The following is a 13,811-nucleotide window of genomic DNA, read 5'->3' on the forward strand; positions in this document are numbered from 1 at the left end:
GTGCACCGCGCCACCAACAGTGCCAGCACGAGGTTCGTCATCCGTCCAGGTATGTGTCTGCTGCTAATTAAGCGCTGACACAGTATCCTCACATAGATAACAAACCTTGTGACGCTCGGAAAGTCCATCTCCTTGTACACTTGTTTCTGGTGATTATGTTAGTGGTGCATTGTTCCGAAATAAAAGGCGGCGGACGGAATAATAAATCACCTTGGGCACTTGTTAGGGCTTTCACTGTTTCCAAGAATAACATTGAAAACATCTGGCGTACAACAGTTACCGATTCTCGTCCCAAGTTCAACTTCAACTTCAGCGAATTTAGAATGTTTTTAGCACAATTTTCGATTATTCATTTTTGAAACACTGCACTCTAGTCACATTACTATTAAGTTCTGATTACTAATTGGTAAGTTAATTTAAAATGTTGATTCACTGATTTTTTAAATAACTTCAAAGGGATGTTGCCTCGTTTCCCTTGAAAATACTAAAAAAACACAAAGCGGTTGGAGACGGCATGACGCGTCCAGCTGCCACAAAGGGCGCTACTCAACTCCTATAGCTAAAGTTATAAGTGTGACAGTTTCACTTGATTAACTTTTTTGCTTTCATATAAAATTATTACCAAAACAAATAAAAACCAGTTTTGTGCTTGAAATCAAACGTTTCTAGACTTCATTTGTCAAGCGATTTTAATGCCTATTACCTACAATAAAAGGTATACCAAGAATAAACACATTTTTGGCTTGTAGCTTCCTCTTAAGTTATTGTTTTATTTGTACGTTGCGTGTGCCGAAGCACTATCACTCTATGAATATTGTCGATTATTTGTGATAATATATAAATTAGTTTATATTTATTTCAAATAATTGTAAATTTATATGTTTTATGTGTAAACGCATTGGCTAGGGACATTTTAACTCATTTTCAATAAATATTTTCGCAAAGCATGTTTTATAAATGTCTTATTTGTCTCTCGAAAAAATAAATAAATAAATTACCCAATATTTGTGAAATATCTGACGAAACACCTGCCGAAGAAAGCCATGAAGATGTCTGGTGATGATGCAGTTATCTTGGCCAGGGCGTTTGCCAGTTGGGGCATCAACTCGTCAGGGTATTGCTGAAAGAAACATATGCAATGTTATTGATCTTTGTATTCTCAAGTGACTTAGCCTAAATAAATGCTATCAGTAGGTATCGTACTGATTATCAAAGTCGAAACGTTGCTTGAATTGGCTTCAGCCGTTTTTTGTTGACCAGATCTGAATAAGCAGGCTTTTCACCACCTCCCCTCTTCCATTTCTTTTTCCTTTCTGCTTTCTTCAGCCTCACAACACAGCCCAATTAGGAACATGAGTGAAAAATATTACATATAGCTTAAAAAATATTTGCATTTTCATATAGATAAACAATCGTCGATTCTGAATAGGTAAGTTTTGTAATATACCTTCAATTATATGTAGATTTATTAAATTGTATTAAAAAATACTGAAAGTATGGGAGCTTTAAAAATGACCTGTGATTGGTCGGCGGGTTCGGGCAGAACAGACGGCTTCCGTCGCAATCTAGTGTGGGAATGGCCTTATTTTTCAACTGACAAAATTTTTATGTATTATGTCTCTCCCGATTGCGACTGTTTTCTAAAAAAATACAAAAACGAATAAATAAAAAAGAATGAATGAAATTCCTTAAACGTTCCACTGGATCCAAATATCTGGACGTTTGTAGCAACTGTCAAATAATATAGTCTATCAAAATCCACTCTGTAACGAACTAACCGTTTTTTGACGTTTAAACATCTTATCTTTCATAGAGAATGAGGTACAAAGTATTAAATACGAATTAGATAATTTGTCACCTCGAAATTTCGCAGTCACATAACTACCTAATATCGTACATTATCAAAGTAGCTAATCGTTCCAAGACGGGGTTTTAGGATTAATTTAGAACGGTCTTATTCAGATTAAATTAGAGCAACCCGCCTTGGGTAGTAAGTGGTAAGTACGTTTCGGAGGTACCGTATACATATTCCTACTAACTATGGTGCTCGCCAGCCTTGGCGACCATTCACATGCCCAAAGGCTGCATATTATGTGATATCAGAGCTTCGGATCAACTGTGTAGAAGTCTACTCTATGGTTACGATCAAAAAGGTGGTGACACTCGCGAGATCCTTAGCGCCTTCAACTAAATAACTGGAGAACTGAAAGCTTGCACTCAAAGTCTCCATTTTATACAACACATCATGTGGGTATTTTTATTTTGTGTAATCCATAATAATAGTTTTCTGAGGGCTTGCATTTATAACACCTGCAAACTTACCTAAATTAAGGTATTATGGCAGCGAGGGGTCGCCAGTATGGTAGCGATGTGTGGAGTGTAATTTACGGTACCGTAAATCAGTGTTCAAGGAATTTGGATGATTGAAAGATAAAGGTCGGCGATCTTTGTTGAATTTATTTGCAAGAATGAATTTAAAAGTTATGCGAACGCGGAGACGGTGGTAGTGGAGAGTGGTGGTCTGGTCGAAAGTTGAAACTAGAATGACGGAGAGTTGTCTTCCCGTTCGCGCCTAGCTCTTCCGGGGCTTCAGGCGGCGGAGTAATTATACAAGTGTTATCATATGTGGGATGAGTTAAAGTAGTCCCACAGTATTTTCACACAGTTTTCAAATCGTCACTACTGTAAAAGTTACACCTTATGATTTTTAAATCTTTGATACTGACAGTAATTCGTGGTGGATTTCATTGTGATGATTTAAAACTTTTATCCACTTTTTTAAATTTATGACCGTTACTGGTTTTTACTTATCATGACTATCTTCAGACAGATAGTAATACAGGGTTTTCCAATAAGAGGTGTTATTTTGATATTCAATCGTAAAAGATCAATGGTTTCGTTGTTTGTGAGGCACCTAGCGCCGTTTTGTTGAAAGTAAACGTTGTCCAGATCAATACCATCCAATTCCGGTCATAAAAAATCATTAATAATCTCTCGATAGCGCAATCCATTCACCGTAACTGTTGCTCAAGCCTCATTTTCGAAAAAGTAAGGTCCAATGACTCCGCCAGACCATAAACCGCACCAAACAGTCACACGTTGAGAAAAGAGAGGCTTTTCAACAGTAACTCTTGAGTTTTCCGAGCCCCAGATGCGACAATTTTGCTTGTTGACGAAGCCACCGAGGTGGAAATGGGCCTCATCACTCAAGATGATTTTTTGATGGAATTCTAATAATTAATAATAGTGAATTTTAATAATTTCAATACGTTGTTAAAGCGTGTATCGTTCCATTTGTATTAATGTCGTAGTTTCTACTTGTCAAATGTTAAAAATGACAGCTTCAAATGAAACATCTACCGAAATAGCGGGCTATTCAAAATAACACCTCTTATTAGAAAAACCTGTATTATTGTTAACAATTTTTGAGGTATCAGGGTATCTAGCACGATAGATTGATAAAACCCTATATCAATACGATATTCACGAAGAACAGTTAAAATGGACAACCTTTTTTAAAATTGAAGTAAGTTATGCAAAATAACTGATTGTTAATGTTAATTGAGGAGAACTAACTAAGCTCTTAGATTTGAAATAAATCTTAAACGCGATCCACAGACTTGAATTCATCTAAGATGCGATCAATTGATTCCGTTCCAACTAGGAGAAACAAAAACAAAACAAAAGTTTTTATTTATGACTAAAGACCTCATGAAATAATTAACTTTCTTTTAAGTATCAAAAAGTACATGCGGACTGCCAATGCATACTATGGCTAGTATTTTAATTCGACACTGTCAATTTATTAGTTTTTTTTTAAGTTTTTCTTAGCCGTCCGACGTTTAGGAATGTCTATTCATAGACAGTTACGCCAGAGTTGCCAGCGTAAATCGATTTCTTGTGTATTACATTATCAATATCAGTCTGGCTATTAACAGCGCGACCGTGCTCAGGAAATTGGTATTAAATCATCGGTAGTTAGTTTCATTGTGCTTGATCCCCAGTGGGGGTAATAACCTACAAAATGAACAGTCAGAATATAGTAATACTGATTCAATTAATTTTATAATTTATTAAAAATCCTGTCAAATTATTCAATTTACTGTTAAAAACGGGACTTCAGGCCTTCATCTAATGAATTGACAAAGAGAGGACGGCAGAACACTTGTTCATACAAATATTGATATTGTCGCATTCTGTATGATATTTATTAATAAAAAAACCCGTGTTCTCGATATATTCTGAATGACTAAAACATTTTATTAGGAAAGTAGCATGCTATCACCTTTTCAACTCTCCGTGTACAACTAACCATCGTTTAAAATTGTACCAGTCTGAAAATGACCGTGATAGGCTGACACCGGTAACACTCATAAATTTAAAAAAAAAAATTATAGAAGATGTCATTTGTTTTAAAAAATGACGATACATACTACCTTATTGTTACAAAATTACATTTTAAAAGTCGCCAAAAATAAAATTGCTCCAGGCGCCATTTTTTCATCTTTTTAGAACGATTTCCCCTCTTTTTACGTAACTCAAATCTTCATTATTCGAAAAGCAATTTCCCCACTGATTTCTGGAATTTGAGACACTTGAGTTGGCATCACATAACGCCCGTAAAAAACGTAATGTAAACTAAAATAACAAACATCTGGGTTGATGTGACGTAGGTTTAACACTTCAACTCTCTGCATGCTCCTTGGGGACATAAAAACCACGATAATATGAATATTTTTGAAGGTAAACATTACCTTTTTGGCTTAGACTGGTTTCTGAGAAAATATTTATTCACGAGAAATCGAAATTTTAATGATAATGATGCCGTTGGGAAATATTTTCCGGAAAATATCTCATTTTCTGGGATACAATAATAAAACATAATATATTGCTTACAATTTTGGTCTAACGGTTTCGTGACAATTTGATAGCTTTAATGATACAATAGAAAGGGCTACCCTTAAAAATTTAGGGTGAGAAATTAGTTTGGGTTTGCGGTCGGGTGGAGTTCTATGAACAATGAATTATTATTGTTAAGTACATAGTGTGGAGCTTTGAATAAACAAAAAAAACTGTTTTACGTTGTCTGTGATGTTCGTGAGTTAGTTATTCCTGTGTGAAATCTGGTTGAACGAACTCAAATTTGCTTTGAATTCAGACGAGCGATAAATTATGAATTGTATTTATAATATTCCGTGATAGTTCTGCGCTAGACATCAAACATACTAATTTAGGTTGTTTGTGCGTTAGACGGTTAGTCCTGTGTGAGCGTGAAATCCGGTTTAATGAACTTAATTTTTTTTGAATTTGAGTGTCTTTTTCAAAATTAGAACTGATTGGGTGTAGAATAATTCATAAAGCGACAAATTAGGAGACAAATATATTTATGATTATACAGGTGTCCAAAACGATGATTCTGTCAAGCGTAAGTCCAGAGGTAGAACACCCCTAGAGGCATACAAATCACCCCCATATAATGTTCCGCGATGTTTTGTGATCTTCAAATTATGATTTTTTTCTTCGTATTTTCTTGTGAAACCTTGACTTATAAGATATTATTAATCACAGATACATGAATTATTGAGATTCACTGATTCTTTTTAATAATTAGGTGAACAATATGCTTTAATAATAATAATAATACTTGGATGACTTGTATAGCGCCGTTTTTGTGCAAAATCACCTCAAGGGCGCTGTACAAACTTATAATACATTTCTACAGTGATCTATGTTATTACTTAACTATTTATGGAGAAAATATACAGTACAATACTTAACTGGTAGGTCACTTGAGATTAACACTTAATTAACATTATCTAATTGTTTATTGGCGAAATTTAGATACAGGATTTAGGACTTAATTGAAAAATTGAATATAACTGGACTTTCTCTTAGGAATAGTATATTTAATCTAAGGGTACGACAGTTTAAAAATTTAAGTTTTTAGTTTAGACCTGAATTCTGTTGGACTTGTTATGGATCTTAGTTCCGGAGGGAGTTTATTCCAAGCCTTCGGCCCAGATACTCCGAAAGCGCGATCACCAAACTTAGTATTTGGCTAGCGCATAGGTTCTATCAGTCTGCCTACAGCTGCTGATGTTGCTGATCTAAGCGTTGACTGCCTCAGACCAGTGTTTTCCGGGACGCATAGTTCAGAGATGTAGGGTGGGGCCATTTCATTGATGGATTTAAACACCATCCAGCACAGTTTGTATTGGATTCTTTCAGGGCACTTGAGCCAGTGAAGGTTACGAAGGTGTTCTGAAATGTGCGAATATTTTGAAACCCCGGTTATGAGCCGTTCTGCTGCATTAAACACTGATTGAAGTTTGTCAATTTGATATTTTGGAAGGCTGGCATAAATGCCGTTGCAGTAATCGAGACGTGAGACTACGTAAGAGTTGATAAGTAGTTTTGTTGCTTCTGAAGGAAGGTTTCTTCGCAGACTTGAGTTGTCTTAGGTGAAAAAAACCGGTGCTTACAGTCCTATTGAAATTCAAAACATTTACCATTTTCGATGCCGAATTAAAAAAAAATCCGCCAGGACCTTTTTAAAAGCTTGCTGATTTCATAATCTGCTTCCTCTGTTAATTCATTTGAGCTATCTCAACGGCGTCAAACATAAAATGTACTAAATAATTATAAGCAATAATTAGTCCTCTGAAATACTAATACAAATTGAAAATATCTCCCGAGTAAAAATAAATTGTATAAGTATTTCCATTTATAAATTGTATTAGTGTAAAATTTATAAATGGTTTATTTATAATAATTTTTTAATAAAATTCTTTAATAATATTTTTATAATATTGTTTATATAATAATTGATAAATAATTATTTGCTATCCTTAATGCTATGCATAAAACCTTGTCTTATAATAATTAGTTTTTCATTAAAAAATAATAATATTTGACAAATCAAAAATATTTCACCAATAAATGAAGATATCATATGTCTCGACGCCATCTAGTGAAAAATTTAGCACTAACAAAGCCTTTCCTACAAAAATAAAGTTGGTTGTTTACAGGTGGAAAAAATATAATAATCAGTAATTGTTGATTGAGGTACTAGTACATGTTGAATTATTTAGCGGGTTGGAAATAAGCCGACATAGCTCAGTGGTGATATTTTCTCTAGAGATATTTTCAATTTGTATTAGTATTTCAGAGGACTAATTATTGTTTATAATTATTTATTATCCTTTATGCCATGCATAAAACCTTGTCGTATAATCATTAGTTTATCATTAAAAAATAGTGAAATATACTGTTTTTCTTCTTCTTTAACATCCTAGATACGTTATTAATTCTTGCCTTCAAAATTTATTTAAATTTCACGTTTCCTAAATCTGTCAATAACATGGCAATGAAATATTTTTATTGTACCTGCGTTGTTCGTATATACACGGTGTCCGGAAACTCGTAGTACAAGCGGGAAACTGGAGAATCTACACCACATTGAGAACCCAAAAAAACATAAAGTTTTTTGTTTTGAGCATTTTCACAAAACCAAAAAAAAATATTTTTCGGCTATTTTAGGGTTAAAGTTTTTTCTGGTGTTTAGGGTTGAACAACAGATGTTTTAACCCTGCAGAGCAGAAATATTTTATGATTACACCGGGTTAAATGAAGGGTGATTTCAAAATAATGCTTCAAATCCGAGTTTCTTCATTTGTTTTACTTTCAAATAGTTTTAATTAGTTGGGTACTTTGATCTTCAGTAATAATTTATAAGAATTTGATTAAAAAAAAAAAAATCAACTTCTAACTCGATTTACTCGATAACGAAAGCTCAAATCAAAAAAATATATACTACAAAATCGACTCCAAATGTGATGTAGATTCACCAGTTTCCCGCTTGTACTACGAGTTTCCGGACACCCTGTATATAGTAGAGAAAAGACGAGCAACAGACAGACGCGGATAGTGACTTTGTTTTATACTATTTAGAGATATCAATGTATTGTCACGATTACGAATTTATTAAAAGTTTACCAGGAAACGGCATGTTATTCCGTTTTTAGTTCATTATGATCTGGGATATTCCAAAATGTTCAGGAACGTTCCAAACTATTCGCGAACATTCCACAACATTCCAGAATGTTCATTATGATCTGGGATATTCCGGAATGTTCAGGAACGTTTCAAACTATTTCTGAATATTCCACAACATCCCATAATGTTCCGGGATGTTCCCGAACGTTCCAGACTATTCCCGAACATTCCAGAATTTTCCAGGATGTTGTGGAATGTTGTGGAATGCTTTCGAATGCTCTCGAATGTTCTGGACTGTTCTAGAAATTTAACTGAACGATTATTTATGTTATACTTATTGATTAATTATGGTAAGTAATATTGTTGTTTTCTTTTTTTTGTTTGAAAATTTTTTGTTTGAAAATTTTTTGTTCACAAAATAATTTTATAACTTTTTTAATTTTGTTAGACAGAACTCTAGAATGGAAAGTGGGTCAAATCTCAGATCCGGAAAAAATGGAAGAAAATACTTGGAATTTCACTGTCGCAACAAGTTGGTCAAGAAATTGTAAAAAGGACTAGTAATTAGTAAGCGGGTTTTATTTTCGATGACTGCATACTGCCAGATTCATTTATTGACTAATCACAGAAAGGGTTACTTTAAATTATTATTAATTGTTTTAATTTTAATTATTTAAATGTCCATGGAAAAGAGTATTTCTCAACTCTACACTTCACCATCTCCTTCTCCTATCCTTTCTCAACACCCTACCACGTCACTACCTGGGATGCAGTAGTCAGTTTAAAAAAAAACATTACTCTTGTGTATTTCTAAAGGGAGCTATCAAGAACAACTACAAACGAATTAAAATGAAAGTATTCGTTTTGTTTGTTTAAAAAGCAACATTTCATCTTTCTCTTCCGTACAAAATATAAAGGTATCTGTTTTATCAACACATTCTCATAAATTCTCGTATGAATTTTCACAGGGTTCGTATATTTATTTATCGGTGAAAACCAGCGAAACAATATCACACAGTTCTGAGGGTAAACTTGGCGCGTGCTCCCATCGTTTTGTATGTGAATACGCCCTTATCTCTAGGCCATATCACATCACAAGGGTTAACCCGTTCTTCCGGATCGAGAGGGGAAAACTCGCTGGTAGGTAATATACTTTTAAGACTGCTAATATAAAAGCTATTTACGACAGACAAAACATGAATATCTTATATTCTGGAATTGAAGTAAAAAAACATCTCACCCATGTTTTAGTCAAATTACGTACTTATGTAGTTGCTCTCTTCATCTTCGTCTTCTATTAATATTTCTATTTTTTTATGATTTGCCAGAAATGTTGTTGTTTGATCATAAAAATGTTGAGTTTTATTTACATGCTTATCTGAATTGCACTGTGTACTTCTCTTTTGTGGAATTACTATTGTGTGACACTCATCATTTAGATCGCTGAATACTACAAACATAACCTTGAAAGGGAAATTTAAAAAAAAAACTGCCCTTTATGCGATGACATTTTTTTTCTTCTCGACAGATAAGAAAATAATAATATAAAAAAATAATATACTTCTACGCGCATCAAAGCATTTTTATATAACTCCTTAAAATTGTTAACAGTATGATTGACTCACCTACTTTGTTGTCACTCATCCCTTTCAATATCCCTTCCCGTATACTCAGAAATAATGATTTGTTTTTCCTCAATCAACACTCCAAAGACTTGACTGGTCCGTTAGTAAATAAATAAATATCGCTGGACATACAATCCCATACAGATCTGTCACACCTGACAGATGATGTGTTATAAGTGCGGGCGTGGCGACGAAGGTACACCATGATCTGCTAGCCAGGCGAGGTTACAGATCATTTTATAGAGCGCCGTGACCACGCGGCTGCCATTTGTCAAGGTGACAGATTCCATACAAATAAATGATATTCCGCGGCAGTTCCTCAAATGATCTGAACCGCACTCCGAGGAAGATAAAATAGCGTAGAATGACGCCTCAACATATAATCTGCGTAGGATACTGCCAAACAAGCCTTTATGCATATAGTGTAATCTGTCTTAGGCTTTCAAAACCAAAATCACTAGTTTTTGGTTTGAAAATTTGATTGCTTAGAAATATTACAGATGCTTTAATTAAATACTGCGAGTAAAAAACATCTTGACCTTTGAAATAATCAAGTATTTTTTTATAATTATTTTTTATAAGCTCGGACAAAAACAGAGTTTCAGGCCTATGAAAACTGCTTTAAGGAGCAAAATCTCCAACCTACGAACCCCTTTATAAGCGTAATTTCTCTTTTACAAAAATTTTAGATAGGAGAAAAATACGAAAATTGACAACATGGCATCAGTGCGTAATCGCACCAAAAAAATTAATAAAAAGACACTGCTTTAGAATTTAAACTTTTTAAATATTTTGTTTAGGAAAAGCTCAAAAGTGAACTCGTGTTTTTTCTTCAAACATTTTGAGAAGCACGGATTCTTTCAAAGGAGGAAAATTGTATTTTTCAGCTCAATAAGCACACTGGGAAATATAATTTGAAGTGAACGTAAAATTTCCTGTAACTATCTTATTTCAGATTTAAAAATAATGACTGTTTGGATTATGTCAAAAGGTTGGGTTAAGTTTTTTTTTGCTCAAAAAAACTTTGAATGATACTGATTAAAAGTTTAAAAAAGCTTTGTATCAAAATTAAGTAGGAACTTGCCCCTATAAAGAAGCATTTTCATAGAATTTGGTAGATATGCGTTTCCGAAAAAATGTTTTTCTTCTTTTTTATCTGCTTTTTACAACAAGCTCTTTGTTTTCCAGGGGCGTGCCTACAAATTAGTCGCTTGTCACGTGCACACGCCAAAGGCGTACAGTTACAGCGCAGAACAGTGACAAACTCAGACTAAATAGGTACATAATTTGTAATGTTCGGTAATATGGAGCTACTTTTGAATCGAGGGGTGACTTAGATCATCGTAGATATCTGCATAATAATTCTCGCTACAACTCGGAAATTACTAGTTTCTATAAAATATTTTTTTCGGGTAACGTGAGTACAATGACGCTCCGAAAATAAGTGTCAAATTAGTTAGTTTCAAGTTGTAATGTCGATGTTTAAGATGTTTTTTTAGATATTTTCGGACAGAGAAAAATGTATATTAATTTTATACATTTTTTAATGATTATAATAGTTTCAATTAATTTATATTGTAAATAAAATTGCATACATCGATATTATAACTATACAACTACTTGCTTATTCGAACTCAAATCGTTGTAATAAGCTTATAAAAATGGTAAATAGAAGGCAGCCTACTCCTAAAGATGACATTAATCATATGTTTTTTTTTTACCATGTTATATTTTCTTAGATATGTTTCGATAGTTTAAACATGTGCTAAAATTTTCCGACACAAATATTTTGAAAATTGATAAAAGTCACCCTATTTTACGGCAACCTTTTGATGAAACGTGTAGGGCCATAGAAGAGATTGGCTGATAGAATTGTATTATGGGCGTGTCTGTGTGCCAGAATTAAGCTCAATTTTTACTTACTTAATTCAACATTTTGAATTATTTCTTGAGCAAATATATAAAATATATAGGTCTTATATAACTGACAACATTACTTTTCAATAAAATTGAAATAGATTTCAATTCTAGAGATTTTTTGTTTTGTCGGGTGGCCATACACGGACTTCGCAGTAAAATACAATATTTCGCAGTAAAATATAATAATTTAGTAACAGTAGACTTATAATGTTTTTTAATGATAAACTTATGTTTATAAGAGAAAGTTTTTATGTATAGCACAAAGGATAATAAATTATTATAAGCAATAATTAGTCGACTGTAATATCAATACAAATTGAAAATATCTCCTGAGTAAAAATAAATACCGCCGACGGGAATTGAACCCGCGCCTTCTGATGTCTTCTTCTTACTGAGAGATTATTCTACCTTAGCGGAAATTCGCGGAAAACACCGCATTGTATGTACTGAAGATATTAGCTATCATTTTAGGATATATGGAAAGGAATGAGAGGAAATTCTGGGAAGGAAAAAGGTATGAGAATCTAAGGTTAAAGTGTCCAGGAGTGACGGAGGTATGAATCCATGGTCTCCCTCGACCAGTCTCTCCCGATTTGGCCCGCCACGCAGTAAGTGGGCAAACGCATCCTACGCCAAGACCTAGACAAACCTCACCTCATGAACTGGAGCATCCACTGCTAAGTTACCAAACGTAGCGGAATACTTTGGGTGACCTAGCAGGGGAATTGGTTATCCAAAAATGATTTCTGGGCGGCGGTACCCGTACCCGCCTCCCACCCGTTGTACTACAGCAATGCCATTAAAATTATGAATTGTTTTGAATTTTTTATTTTTGAAAAATAAACAAGGCCATCTTTCTCACTGAAATAGTGTTTTTTTGTAGTTAGAACCTCGCTTTTTTCCTTTTGCCGCGACCCCCCGAGTAAGGATTCGCGACCCACGAAAAACACTGCTCTAGCTCATATTGAATGTGAAAATATTGAAGAATTACCTAAACCTACCACATATGAAAATAAAAATAAATTCACACACAAAATTACAAAATGGATTAAAGAACAAAAAAGACAATATTACCAAAATTTCATAGCATAAAATAAAAATAAAACCTACACGTAACACACAAAACCAATATAAACACACATCACTCACAAACACACAAGATTATTTTCAATGTACTATTTTTTTTTTTATTTTATTTTTTTTTATTTTTTTTTTTTTTTATTATTTAACATTATAAATGATAACAATATGCAGACTTATAAATAATTTGTTCATTATTATTCTATTTCTCCATAAGTTGAGCTCCAGGAGCTCGTGTTTATGGGAGGAGTCTTTACATTTAGTTCTAATGATTTAACAATAATCAAAAACTTTTGAAATAAATACAAACATAATATTAACATAGGTACACAAATTAGAAAATTGTTTTTTTAACACTCCCGTACCGGACGGGGGGAACACACATACACTAACGAGAGTTTTATGCTATATCTAAGTTGTTTTTTACACCACATACTCTATAATTTAGGTATTCCTAAAAAAACTATTTGGTTATCGATCTGCATTTAAAAAAAATATATTGTATTTCTAGTTTCTTAGATATTAAATAGTTTGTACAAAATTCCGGCAAAATTCCTGTCCCCTGCCCCGCACCTCAGCTTCGTAGCATCGGCTAAAATTCCCCCGTCCCCATCCCCACTCTCCGCTCTCCACCGAGAACGATCCAGCGAGCGTAAAAGACGAGCGTATTGGACCGTAAAAGTTGCATTTTATGGAAAGGGCTAACTCCCGGTCGCGTACACTGCACTTCTGGGACTTCCTTTTGCGATGCTAAAATGCTCGCTCGCTGGACTAAGATCGACCTGTCTGGCGTACATCCGGTAAATTTCTCATGTTTAGAAACATTTTTAAAATTAGGTCTGTCTTTGTTTCTCACATGGAAAATAAATCGGTCAGAAAGAGACACATATTTTGTTAACATTTTTAAGTCATTTGAAGGAACTTGAATAAAAACTAAGTACTATATGGTTAAAAAGTCTATCGCAAACTTCTGTTAAATTGTATATTGGGTTTTAGTTGCTAATTCTCTAAATTTTCGTGTTAAATAATTCTCTGTAAAAGCGGACTAGTTTCGCCCTGCTATGGGCATCTTCAGACTGGTAAGCAGTACATTTACACTTATGAAATGGTGTTTATAAATTAATATCTATTTCAGGGTTGTAAAATATTTATTCTGTACTTACAATATTAGAATTTACGTAATCAGTCGGC

General features: G+C 33.8%; 1 protein-coding gene across 1 annotated transcript in view; it reads right to left on the bottom strand.

Moving 5' to 3' along the window:
- The window catches only part of LOC149418033 (soluble guanylate cyclase 89Da-like), a 215,621-nt gene that overhangs the window by 50,767 nt on the left and 151,043 nt on the right, over positions 1–13,811 (bottom strand). Inside the window, exon 3 of the mRNA XM_089639623.1 lies at positions 999–1,120. Within this exon, the coding sequence (XP_089495749.1) occupies positions 999–1,120 (122 nt within the window). The remainder of the gene's footprint in view (positions 1–998; positions 1,121–13,811) is intronic.

The sequence above is a fragment of the Hesperophylax consimilis genome, chromosome 14 (genome assembly GCF_061612785.1).
Source record: "Hesperophylax consimilis isolate HC1 chromosome 14, BYU_Hcon_1.0, whole genome shotgun sequence".
Classification (NCBI taxonomy): domain Eukaryota; kingdom Metazoa; phylum Arthropoda; class Insecta; order Trichoptera; family Limnephilidae; genus Hesperophylax; species Hesperophylax consimilis.